Source organism: Schistocerca americana, chromosome 5 (genome assembly GCF_021461395.2).
Source record: "Schistocerca americana isolate TAMUIC-IGC-003095 chromosome 5, iqSchAmer2.1, whole genome shotgun sequence".
Taxonomy (NCBI): Eukaryota; Metazoa; Arthropoda; class Insecta; order Orthoptera; family Acrididae; genus Schistocerca; species Schistocerca americana.
Window position 1 is genome coordinate 488,070,194 of NC_060123.1, and position 13,889 is coordinate 488,084,082.

General features: G+C 38.3%; 1 protein-coding gene across 1 annotated transcript in view; it reads left to right on the plus strand.

The window, feature by feature from the left end:
* The window catches only part of LOC124615505 (anoctamin-8), a 191,267-nt gene that overhangs the window by 167,110 nt on the left and 10,268 nt on the right, over positions 1-13,889 (plus strand). The window contains exons 11-12 of the mRNA XM_047143460.1: positions 5,704-5,778; positions 5,866-6,111. Coding sequence (XP_046999416.1) covers positions 5,704-5,778; positions 5,866-6,111 — 321 coding nt within the window. The remainder of the gene's footprint in view (positions 1-5,703; positions 5,779-5,865; positions 6,112-13,889) is intronic.

Below are 13,889 nucleotides of genomic sequence, written 5' to 3' on the forward strand. Positions count from 1 at the left end.
ATAATTGTTTAGTGAACCATGAATTTTGTCTGTTTGTAGCCCTGTTTGTAAAGCCTTTGTCAGTTAATTTGCATTTCTTTATGGGGATATTGTCATTAAATTGTGTCAGAAATGTTTTAAAAAATCTCTCAAATAATAGTTTCCCTGACAAATCAGCACTAAGACTATAACTTGTGTCACCATGATATTGGTTGAACCAGTCTCTCTCAGCAAGGGACTTACAGAGCTGAACAATTTTGTCATCTGTGACAGGCCTGGTGATTATAACTTTTGGGACAGGCTTAGGAATATTACTATTATCAATACAGAACCTACTTGTATAGTTTAAAGATACAGAGTCATGATCTGAAAATGGAAATGCTGTAACAGCACATGACTCTTCTGTAGTTTTAAAGTTGACAAAAATATTGTCAAGACATGCTTTATCTCTTGTGGGCCTGTTATTGATTGAGTGCAAATTGCACTGTCTTAAAAGGTTTTTCACAGTACGTTTATGTGTTGTTATATCAAAATCTGCATTCAGATCTCCACCAATTACTATGTCATAATGCAACCATCTGGTCCCTCTTAGTACATCTAGCAGCATGTCCAATTTTTCTAGAAATACATTGATGATACCCTTAGGTGACCTGTAAAGGGATACTATTACTAACTTAAGACTGTCCATAACTATACCAGTGGCTTCAAAGTTCTGTTCCTCACATAAATAATCTAGGTCCAACTTAACAATGGAGCAGCTGAATGACTGATTAATATATATTGCCACACCACCTCTTATATGCAGTTTTCTACAGTAACTATTTGCTACATTATAGTTATCAAGTTTGACAACTGTAAGTACACTCTCAGTAACCCAATGTTCACTCAGACAGAAAATATCAAATTTGTTATCTAGTCCAAAACTGTTTACAATAAATTCTTTATCTATTAGCATGTATCAAAAAAGAGAATGAGACATTTATAAGCTTTCATATGATGTATGGGTGTAGAAAATTCACAAATGTGCTGCTGCTAAAAACCAACAATACAATGTAACCTATCCCTCTAGCTTCAGGAGTCATTCGTTGTACCACAAGACATTGGAAAATACTCCCACCTGAATGTTAGAGCGTTATTCTAAAATGAGGATTGGTTGCATGGGCGCGCACACACACACACACACACACACACACACACACACACACACACCTGATGAGCATGACTGTTGGTCATGGTGACCATGGCGCAGATTCTACATCTATATCCATGCCCTTTGAGTCACTAGGGAGTCCATGGCAGAGAGTATTTCCCATTGCACCACATATTAAGTTTTCCTTCCATTTGATTCACATGTATAGCACATGGAAGAATGCCTGCTTAAACACCCGTGTGGACACAATATTTAAATTAATCTTGTCTTTGCAGTCCCCAAAGGAGTGACATGAAGGAAGCAATAGTATATTCATAGATCCTTCACATATTACTGGTTCCAGAAACATTGCAAGTCGGCTTTTGCAGGATAGTTGGCATCTAACTTCAGATATCTGCCAGGTCACTTCTTTCAACAGTTTCTGTGGCACACTTTCACCATTTGTGCTGCCCTTCTTTGTAGCCATTTGCTGATTTGCTGCATTGCATTTTTCTACATGATCTGTGTCTGTCAGCATATTGCCAGGCAAAAAATTGGTGCACTTACCTTGATACGCTTACCTGAAAATCTGAGCATTCACAAAGTGACTGCATATGCTAACCTGTCATGAAAATAATTGCAAAAGAAAGGTGGTATTAACAGTGGGTATATCCCTCTCCGCCACATCTAGCCTAAACTACACTGTTCTTTGTACATGACAAGATCTTAAATGGTTTTTGTTATGCAGCAATACTTTCACCCTTCACATCCACATAAACAACCAGTGCTCACTTCAAACCCACAAGTTGTTATTTGTGACCAAGTTCAATGCAACAAGACAGTGGAATTTTGCATTGCACACAGAACAAAGAGGTAAAAGTCATTTTACAGAAATGAAGGAAAAAACTTAATTGAGCTGTTAAATCTGCAGTTCTACCAATAGCTAGCTTTCTATATGTGTTATTCTACACACAGTACTGTTCAGAATAGTACTAGTATTCTTCTCATACCCTATGAAGCACGTCATTTCTGCTCAGAAGCTATCACACCACACACTCAAAAAAAAATAGCCTGCCTTGACTGTCCAAGCATCCAGAACACACTGTCATTTTTGTTTCTGATTAGCTAGTACATGCACACACCTTTACAAACAGCATTTTACCTGTCCTCATAAAATCTTTCTTCCCCTACTCAGCCAACAAGAGGTGATGTTACAATTAATTAATTACACAATTTAATTAAAGAAAAAATAAAAATAGTATCCATACATGCCCTACCTGCTTTTTTTCTGAAGGAAAAGAGGGAATTCTCCCCCCCCCCCCACCCCCCCACCCCCCAGTGTGAAAACTGATTGCTTTACAGTCAGCATTCGTCGCACCAGTTGCAGAACTGACTATATACATACAATTAACCACAATTACTTCATTTAAAACTCACATAAACTAACTATGAAGTCTCTCACACCACTCTGACATCCTAAAGGTTTCATAGTATTAACTACAATCCACATTAGATGAAAGTAAGGACTTCTTCAAATGTCTATATAACTCTGTTGGTCTTTTGTTACAGATCACCACGATAAGTAAATTCCTTCTATGGACAGTTTTTACTATACTATAAAAGCTCAAACCCTGATTATTACTGTAAAGATAAAAATTTACTGTTTTAGGGAAATATGAATAACTGAAAAACTATTGAATTTATGTATCTATATGTCCATCTTTATACAAGATGGTTGTAGAACATCAGCAGTTTAATGTAAAATGTCAAACACCTTCAGCAGTCTAAATTTCCAGCCCCCCCCCCCCCCCCCTCCCCTCCTCTACCAGTTTCAGCTTGCAGACTACAAGTGATGATCGAAAGGATCCCTGTGTTATGAAGAAGTCTACGGGTACCAGTGACTGTATCTTGGCCCATATTTCAACTGTACAGAAATTGGTTTCTTCTTACAGGGTCAGGGGACCTGAAGACAGCATAGTGTAATACTGAAATTGGTAGCTCAAATAAAATAAAGCTGGAAATTTGGAAACTTAAATGGCTGAAGGTGTTTTGATTTGACACTTTATATTAAATTTATAGTGCTCAAGCTTTCATTCAAAAAACACTTTCAGTCAGAAAGTCACATATGAGAGCTTAATCTTCATGTGATGGTTATAAAAGGAGATGCATATGAGGGTTGGAACTTTAATAGTGGCAACTATTTATTTACAGCTCGTACGTGGATATATTGTCCTGCAAAATGATGGTCAGGTCCTGCAGAAAGTGTCACTGCTTCTGTGTCTATGCGGTTCATTTTTGTTTCACAACCTATGACCAGCTTAGAGACAGAAGTGATGACACTTTCTGCAAGACCTGACCATCATTTTGCTGGACAGTGCTCAAGCATGTGCAGTGCGTGCTGTTACTGATTTGCAGTGAACACATGGTGTGTCGTGGGGCGATCACTCTGTTTTTAAAATAATTGAAAAGCCACAATCGCCTCAATTGTTTATTAGATGACCGGTTTCAGCACTCTGAAGGTGCCATCATCAGATCTGAAACATGGATTAACATTTATACAACCATATGGACATCATATGCCGTGATGTCCATATGGTTTTATAAATGTTAATCCACGTCTCAGATCTGATGATGGCACCTTCAGAGTGCTGAAACCGGTCATCTAATAAACAATTGAGGCGATCGTGGCTTTTCAATTATTTTGTTACTGATTTGTGTGACTGATGGGGCTGCTAAGTGCTATACCACCTACTGCACTCCCCTGACTTAAGCCCTCATAAGTTCAACATTGATTTCTAAACTGAAGGAAACACTTCACGGCATTTGCTTCAGCATTGCTACAAATTCGTCGGGCAATTGACGGCGCCGCTTGAACTGTCAACACAACTGGCACTGCTAAGAGTATCCTATGACATCTACATTGCTGGCAACGGTTTGTACACAATGCTGGTGGCTACTTTAAAAGTCAGTAAAACTTTGAAACACACATCTATTTTGTACGAACTGTAAATAAATATTTGCCACTATTAAAAGTTCCAACTCTCGTAGTATCAAAGGTGTATGTTGTTGAACCTGTACTTAATTAAGCATTGGGCTTGACAGCACAGGCCAAGCAGCAGGTGTTCTAGACAATGGGAACCTCACTCCACAGCTCCTCTACACACTATGTTAACAGGGAGGCAATCAGAATTATGCCTCTTGAACTGCAAATTTAAAATTGCTAATCCACAAATTATATATCCACTGTTACACCTCTTTGGTGTGGGTGTCACGCACATTTGACCATTATTCACCTCTCCCAAAGACAGGATATGTCTCATCAGGCGAACAATACTTTATGTTGGCCTCATGGGTGAGGGTACCTGTCCTCTGGACAAAATGGTGGTTTCTATTTGGAACAGTGAGGTAGTATTGGATGTAGGCTTTCCTCTGGTACATTCATTACAGTGACCCACAAGAAAATAGTTATTTGTATTGCTGTTTTCTGAGCTGGTCCACCATTTTCATCATCTATAAATCATCACGAAATATTAATTTGTAAATTTTTCTAAGCCAGAAAAGAACCACACTTAAGTGGTTAAAAAAAATTCATAATAGCGTAAACAAATGCTGAAATCATAGTCCAAAAGCAATTGGAAAATACCTAATTTTTGCAAATCCCCCGTTTTGTACAGGGCGTTTTCCCTTTCATAAACAATTTAGGTATTTTGTAATTAATTTAGCTCTTTCCCTTATGTAATTAATTTAGGATGTCCAGTAATAATACTGACTTGTGGTATCAGCATGCTTTACCTTAGTTAATATCAGTGTTCTTTCTTTCAGAATCCTATGTTGGATCATGAAACAGTTGAGTTTCCTCTGTATTTGACAGGTTCTCTATTTTTTTCGCTACAGCTTGCACCTGAACTGCATCAATCTCTCCTCTCTACATCTGTCATATTGATGAGTCTGCTTTACTGTACCTGTTTTCACACGTGTGCTTTTCTGCTTGGTGCTTTTCTGCTTGTCAGTCATTTGCAGACATTTTACTGGCTAATCCTTGGGCTCCAAATACATTTTTTCCTTAAGTGCATTCATTGCATGTCTCGTGTAATCATCAGGCTAGCTTTCTACATACATAGGCACTCTGACAGCTTAAGAGTATACAAACGTCTGTGAATGAAATCCATTACTGTCTGTAGATGAGATATAATATGAAATAATCTTAAATAAAAATATATCCACCAACGTACTAGTCAAGATTTCATTTTGATCCCTATTTGACACACACTTTGTAACCAGAGAAGATGACTACAGTTAAACACTTTCAGAGTAATGGCATTTATTCTAAAAGACCAGAAGAATAAGTTATCAAATGTTTCAGATATAGAAGACAAGAATTTATAGTATAAGAAAGTGCAAATTGTTGCAGCTATGTTAAGAAAATTTCAAATTACCACCAACCTTTAAATTTTACATTTCTCACTGCCAAGTGGCAGTTATTCATGTTTGTCTTCATGTAGTATTGTTCTAGAGCCCATAAAGAATATCAAGAAAGAAAATGAAACAATCTCAGATTTCAGGAATTAATCTGTACTTATTGTTTGTATTCTCAGTTTCAGTTTGTGAATTCCTTCCTGTCGCTATTTTATATAGCATTTTATCTTCAAGATCAAGAGAAACTGAAAGAGGTGAGACATGAACCATAAACTTTCAAAATTTTGTTGTTTCTTGTTATAACGTAAATAAAAACTTATATTTACTTGTCCATATTACAGCAACTGGCTGCCCTTCTGATAGCGAGACAAGTTATTGGTAATCTTAAAGAATCAGCATTACCATATTTATTGGAGCAATTACGCCTGGCAAAACTTAGTTTTGATCTCTTTGGCGCCCTGAGCCCTTCAGAGGCTAAGAAAGATCTTTCAAAAGAACCTCAAGTAACAGCAGATGATGGGACAACTACAAATAAAACAGGAAATAGGAACATAAGTCAAGCAGAACTAGAGAGTTCACTTTTCAAGGTTTGTTAACATTTGAATGAGATTTGTAAATACTATCAATTCCAAATTCAAAGAAGCGGAGCATTTAAAAAATATAATTTTCATTAACTCTTACCAGCGAAATGTTGAGCATGGAGAGAGAGAATGTACCAAGGGATGTGGTCCATAGAGTAGAAAAGAAATCTCACTGAGAAACTGGTAGGTGCAAATCATATGTGACACCACTACGCTGTGATGTTATATCCTCACTTTCATGCTCACGATGCAATAGAAGGAAAACAAATTAATACTGAGCCTACAGAAATAACAACTGACAGGTTATGAGTCATGAGTACATACATAGATACATATAATGACGCTGTTTAGAAGTTCTTTCATAGAAATGCATGTAATTACAGATGTTCTCCGGGATCTTTGAGTATTTATGCAGAAACTGTTTTCATAAATTGTTATTGATGTATTAACCTGTTCTTAACGCTTTAACATGGGAATGAATTCTTTAATCTGTATGGGTCAGTACTCTCACAAGGGAACAGGCTGACATTTCATGACACTACCTTAAAAAAAAGAAATGGAAGATGGCATTTTTCATGTAATTTCTGCACATGAAACTGTCTGGTATAGAGGCCTGAATTCTCATGCTGTGAGGTACAGGAGTCTCATGTTAGTTTCCACTGGTTTATGAGGTGAGCACTGAATCACCATTTAGAAGCGATCAAAAGATGATTAAATATTTGTGGAGAAATACAACTTACATTTTATCCATAATGCTCATTCCAAATTGGAAAGAAGTATACACAAATACATACAAGACTTCCACCATGTCAATGTAAGTTCAGCCTAATATTTGTATATTTTGAGTAGCACCGCATGTATTTAATGAGATTTTGAAACCAAGGAGAGAAAAAAAAAAAAAAACTGATTATGTACTAGTGATTGTAGCTGAAGAATATTGTCAGTGTGGTAGACTGGAACTCCAGTGGTCTGTCCATAATAACTTTCTCTTTTAATGTTCTGTAAAATACCCTCCACTGATAGGTAACAATGGTCATTCCAGACTGTTCTTCAGAATTATTGTGTACGAATGTGGTGGTGGTGGTTAGTGTTTAACGTCCCGTCGACAACGAGGTCATTAGAGACGGAGCGCAAGCTCGGGTTAGGGAAGGATTGGGAAGGAAATCGGCCGTGCCCTTTCACAGGAACCATCCCGGCATTTGCCTGAAACGATTTAGGGAAATCACGGAAAACCTAAATCGGGATGGCCGGAGACGGGATTGAACCGTCGTCCTCCCGAATGCGAGTCCAGTGTGCTAACCACTGCGCCACCTCGCTCGGTGTGTACGAATGTGTAAGTGAAAACAAGGACTGTGCAGTTGCCTATTATGTTGCTCTCCTTTGAATGAATGTGTTCTTTTAGGTCACATTACCTTTCAAAATTAGATTGAGCTACTTTGTACGCACAATATTCTTTGAAACTGACAAACCTATTAAGCACACCAGATTAAAAATTCGTTAACCCCATCATCATCATAATACTGTGTACCACCACCTCTAGCCTTGATAATGACCTGAATTCAGTAAATAAGAGCGCCCACAATTTCCTTCAGGTATGCCATATCCTGCTGAAGCCACTTATTGATGCTTTATATCCTGTAGATATCCCAAATTGTGGGAATGTTGAGTGCTTGATGCCTCACACAATTTGAAAAGAAGCAAAATGACAACACAGGCCATACCTCCAGGCAGATACTGTCTCATTTCTGTCTTGTTTTTTCAGTTGAACAGCTTTATGTGCTGCTGTGAGCAATGCCCTTTTGTGGAGTACTTGGCTCCAAATCTCATTAGCATTCCGTTCCGTAGAGTGTTTGCTCAGAAACTGATTGAGATGAACCTACATTCACCAATAGCAGCAATTCCTGTGGTACCATTTTTCACCATCCATTGCACTTCAAAAAAATTAATAAAGATAGAAACATGGGGTAGATTTTAACTGAAGTATGTTGTTGTTGTTGTTGTTGTTGTTGTTGTTGTGGTCTTAAGTCCTGAGACTGGTTTGATGCAGCTCTCCATGCTACTGTATCCTGTGCAAGCTTCTTGATCTCTCAGTACTTACTGCAACCTACATCCTTCTGAATCTGCTTAGTGTATTCATCTGTTGGTCTCCCTCTACAATTTTTACCCTCCACGCTTCCCTCCAATGCTAAATTGGTGATCCCTTGATGCCTCAGAACATGTCCTACCAACCGGTCCCTTCTTCTTGTCAAGTTGTGCCACAAACTCCTCTTCTCCCCAATTCTATTCAATACCTCCTCATTAGTTATGTGATCTACCCATCTAATCTTCAGCATTCTTCTGTAGCACCACATTTCGAAAGCTTGTATTCTCTTCTTGTTCAAACTATTTATCATCCATGTTTCACATCCATACATGGCTACACTCCATACAAATACTTTTAGAAACGACTTCCTGACACTTAAATCTATACTCGATGTTAATAAATTTCTCTTCTTCAGAAACACTTTGCTTGCCATTTCCAGTCCACATTTTATATCCTCTCTACTTCGACCATCATTAGTTATTTTGCTCCCCAAATAGCAAAACTCCTTTACTACTTTAAGTGCCCCATTTCGTAATCTAATTCCCGCAGCATCACCCGATTTAATTCGACTACATTCCGTTATCCTCGTTTTGCTTTTGTTGATGTTCATCTTATATCCTCCTTTCAAGACACTGTCCATTCCGTTCAACTGCTCTTCCAAGTACTTTGCTGTCTCTGACAGAATTACAATGTCATTGGCCAACCTCAAAGTTTTTATTTCTTCTCCATGGATTTTAATACCTACTCCAATTTTTCTTTTATTTTCTTTACTGCTTGCTCAATATACAGATTGAATAACATCAGGGAGAGGCTACAACCCTGTCTCACTCCCTTCCCAACCACTGCTTCCCTTTCATGCCCCTCGACTCTTATAACTGCCATCTGGTTTCGGTACAAATTGTAAATAGCTTTTCCCTCTCATTATTTTACCCCTGCCACTTTTAGAATTTGAAAGAGAGTATTCCAGTCAACATTGTCAAAAGCTTTCTCTAAGTCTACAAATGCTAGAAACGTAGGTTTGCCCTTCCTTAATCTAGCTTCTAAGATAAGTCGTAGGGTCAGTATTGCCTCACGTGTTCCAATATTTCTACGGAATCCAAACTGATCTTCCCCGAGGTTGGCTTCTACTAGTTTTTCCATTCGTCTGTAAATAATTCGTGTTAGTATTTTGCAGCCGTGACTTATTAAACTGATAGTTCGGTAATTTTCACATCTGTCAACACCTGCTTTCTTTGGGATTGGAATTATTATATTCTTCTTGAAGTCTAAGGGTATTTCACCTGTCTCATACATCTTGCTCACCAGATGGTAGAGTTTTGTCAGGACTGGCTCTCCAAAGGCCGTCAGTAGTTCCAATGAAGTGTTGTCTACTCTCGGAGCCTTGTTCGACTCAGGTCTTTCAGTGCTCTGTCAAACTCTTCACGCAGTATCGTATCTCCCATTTCATCTTCATCTACATCCTCTTCCATTTCCATAATATTGTCCCCAAGTACATTGCCCTTGTATAGACCCTCTATATACTCCTTCCATCTTTCTGCTTTCTCTTCTTTGCTTAGAACTGGGTATCCATCTGAGCTCTTGATATTCATACAAGTGGCTCTCTTATCTCCAAAGGTCTCTTTAATTTTCCTGTAGGCAGGACCGGTGTTACCCCTAGTGAGATAAGCCTCTACATCCTTACATTTGTCCTCTAGCCATCCCTGCTTAGCCATTTTGCACTTCCTGTCGATCCCCTTTTTGAGACGTTTGTATTCCTTTTTGCCTGCTTCATTTACTGCGTTGTTATATTTTCTCCTTTCATCAATTAAATTCAATATTTCTTCTGTTACCCAAGGATTTCTACTAGCCCTCATCTTTTTACGTACTTGATCCTCTGCTGCCTTCACTACTTCATCCCTCAGAGCTACCCATTCTTCTTCTACTGTATTTCTTGCCCCCATTCCTGTCAATTGTTCCCTTATGCTCTCCTGAAACTCTGTACAACCTGTGGTTTAGTCAGTTTATCCAGGTCCCATCTCCTTAAATTCCCACCTTTTTGCAGGTTCTTCAGTTTTAATCTACAGTTCATCACCAATAGAATGTGGTCAGAGTCCACATCTGCCCCTGGAAATGTCTTAAAATTTAAAACCTGGTTCCTAAATCTATGTCTTACCAATATATAATCTATCGGATACCTTCTAGAATCTCCAGGATCCTTCCATGTATACAACCTCCTTTTATGATTCTTGAACCAAGTGTTAGCTGTGATTAATTTTTGCTCCTGGCAAAATTCTACCTAATGGCTTCCTTTTTTCATTTCTTACCCCCAATCCATATTCACCTACTATGTTTCCGTCTCTCCCTTTTCCTACTCTCGAATTCTAGTCACCCATGACTATTAAATTTTCGTCTCACTTCACTACCTGAATAATTTCTTTTATCTCATCATACATTTCATCATCTGCAGAGCTAGTTGGCATATAAACTTGTACTGCTGTAGTAGGCATGGGCTTCGTGTCTATCTTGGCCACAATAATGCGTTCACTATGCTGTTTGTAGTAGCTTACCCACACTCCTATTTTTTTATTCATTATTAATCCTACTCCTGCATTACTCCTATTTGATTTTGTATTTATAACCCTGTATTCACCTTACCAAAAGTCTTGTTCCTCCTGCCACCGAACTTCACTAATTCCCACTATATCTAACTTTAACCTATCCATTTCCCTTTTTAAATTTTCTAACCTACCTGCCCGATTAAGGGATCTGACATTCCACGCTCTGATCCATAGGTCGCCAGTTTTCTTTCTCCTGATAATGACGTCCTCTTGAGTAGTCCCCGTCCGGAGTTCAGAATGGTGGGGACTATTTTACCTCCGGAATATTTTACCCAAGAGGACGCCATCATCATTTAACCATACAGTAAAACTGCATGCCCTCGGGAAAAATTACGGCCATAGTTTCCCCTTGCTTTCAGCCGTTCGTAGTACCAGCACAGCAAGGCCGTTTTGGTTTGTGTTACAAGGCCGGATCAGTCAATCATTCAGACTGTTGCCCCTGCAACTACTGGAAAGGCTGCTGCCCCTCTTCAGGAACCACACGTTTGTCTGGCCTCTCAGTAGATACCCCTCCATTGTGGTGTCACCTACGGTATGGCCATCTGTATCGCTGAGGCACGCAAGCCTCCCCAACAACGGCAAGGTCCATGGTTCATGGGGGGGAACTGAAGTATATGATTACAAAATGGTTTCTCATTTCCTTTTTTAAAAAAATGGCAGTATAGGTACTTCTCTTGTATGCAAGCACATACAACCTTGGGGTACTTTTTACAATTTTTCACAATCGAGACCATAGTCAAACTTGTCCTGTACTTCTGCAAAAATGCCTGGAATTACTACATTACTGCTGATGAGTTCATCCAGAGTTGCAGTTCACCCAAAGTTGTTGGAAGGGATCCACCTAAATTGTTTTACAAATCCCCACCAGAAAAGAACACATACTATGAGATCAGGTGACCTTAGAGACCAACGGTGCATTGTGAACTTCTGTGCCCTCCTTACACTGTCGAATATGCAATGGCGTACTCTCAACAAAAATCGTTCTGTACAGTCGTAACTGAATCACACCTGTTGAAACTAAGAATGTGAAATACATTTTCTTGTTGGTTTATCACCATCACCCACTGAGTAATGATGAAGTGAGCAAGCTAAATGCCCCTCAGAGGCCCCTACCAGCAAACATACAAACTGGCAACTTATAACTATTTCCTAGATAAACTTTTAACATCAGTCGACCAAGATAGCATTCTTTCTCAGCTCATGTAACAAGTGCAACTGTTATTTGACCCTGTGGATCATTATTTTTTATATATGAAGGAATGTAATTAAAACTGAATTTACTCCAGGAATATTTCATGGTTTTGCTGTCCAGCAAACCCTCTCAATTTCAGTACATAAAGTAAAATTTACCCCATATTTCTATCATCATTCAAGTAGAATGTATATTCCTGTGAAAGAGGATGACTTTCTTTGAAACATGAGTGTACAGAGAGAACTGAATGAATTCACATATTTGAATCATGGTGCTCTGCAGCTTACATGAATTTCAGAGATGACCTTTAATTCCAAGGAACATCTCTCAACTGCATTAAAAACATTATTAGATAGGTAACATGTTTGTAGGTTCCTTATCAACTTTATTTTTTTATGGTTGCTTGATAAGTTTTATAGACAAAAGATTTGCAACTGATCAATTATTCTTGTGTATTATACCCTTCATCAGTTTCCTTGATAGTGGGCTGAACCTGAAAGGGGTGGTGGTTTCCTTAGTAAGGGATTAGACTATTAGCTTTAGTTGGTCGCAAAATAATCACAAATGTGAATGAAAAAATGTTAGGTAATATGTGCTCCCTCCACAATGGTAGCAGTTTGCAATTGGACCATTTCTGTGTCAGCATGCTTCGTGAATCAAGGACAATTGCCTAATTGTTCAAAGTACATCGGATGAATTTTTTTTGTACCATCTACTCAAGAGTCACATCTTGAACGCCATCAAATTTCTATTTAATGAATTGTCTGTGAATTGTATGCCAAATCAAATAATAGTAGTTGTTGTTGTTGCTGTTATTGCAGTTGTACTAATAGTAGAATGGTGGTTTATATTCTATTGGTTACATGCCTAACATCATTTTAACAGACAGCAGTGGGTGCCCCAACACATTTGACTTCATAATGCAGCAAATCTTATGACAAAAAGTGGGGTTATGATGCAGTGGAAAGTGTCATGTTGGAGAAAATAACAGAATCCCAGGGACAAAAAGTGTGCATAAATGAAATAAGAAAGCTGAAAATATGTTCAAAAACTAAAAGGATGGTCCTGATACTCAAGAGGCACGTGTTTTGTGATCGTATTATTTGTTAGCCATTTTATAACAATTTGAACTCGTCCTACGTATACAGCAGAACCAGTTAACTCACCAGCTTAATGAAAAACACTACATATGCTGCTGAGATGGACCGCCTGTTGCTGGACATACATCATTACAATAATACAGTGTTGTTGTTGTTGTTATTTCCAGTGTCATGTAGGGAATTCCTTAGTTTTCTTTTCTTTTTGTTATGTTATAATAGATATTCCTGTATGTTCGTAATATTTATTTAATATATATTTACTGTTTACTTTCAATGTATGTTGGTATACTGCACTGTCTTCATTTTACTCCCATCTTTCATATCTCGCCTCCCTTTGTCTTTGTCTTATTCTCCTCCTCCTCCTCCTCCTCCTCCTCTCATGGACTGTGGACCTTGCTGTGTTTGGGTAGCTCGTGCATCTGAGTCATACAGATAACCACATCCTAGGTGTGTTTCTTGAGAGACCACACTAGATACAGTTCCTGAAGAGGGATAGCAGCCTTTTCAGTTGTTGCAATAGCAGTGGTCTGGGTTATTAATTGATGTGGCATTTGAACACTAGTCACTAGGTCTTGGATATATTGGTACTGCAGTATGGGCAAAAGCAAGGGCAAACTAAAGCCATTATATTTAATGATGACATTCAGTGCAAGTGTATCAGTTAGTGATGCTGTCATCTTCATGGGTATTTCAGAGACATTTATAATAATAATGTTAATAGAGCAAGGTAATAGTAGTACCACATACATGGTTCAGTATTGAAACAATGAACCCTTCCATGTCAGAAAGTCTTTCAGTTGCAATGGGTTCTC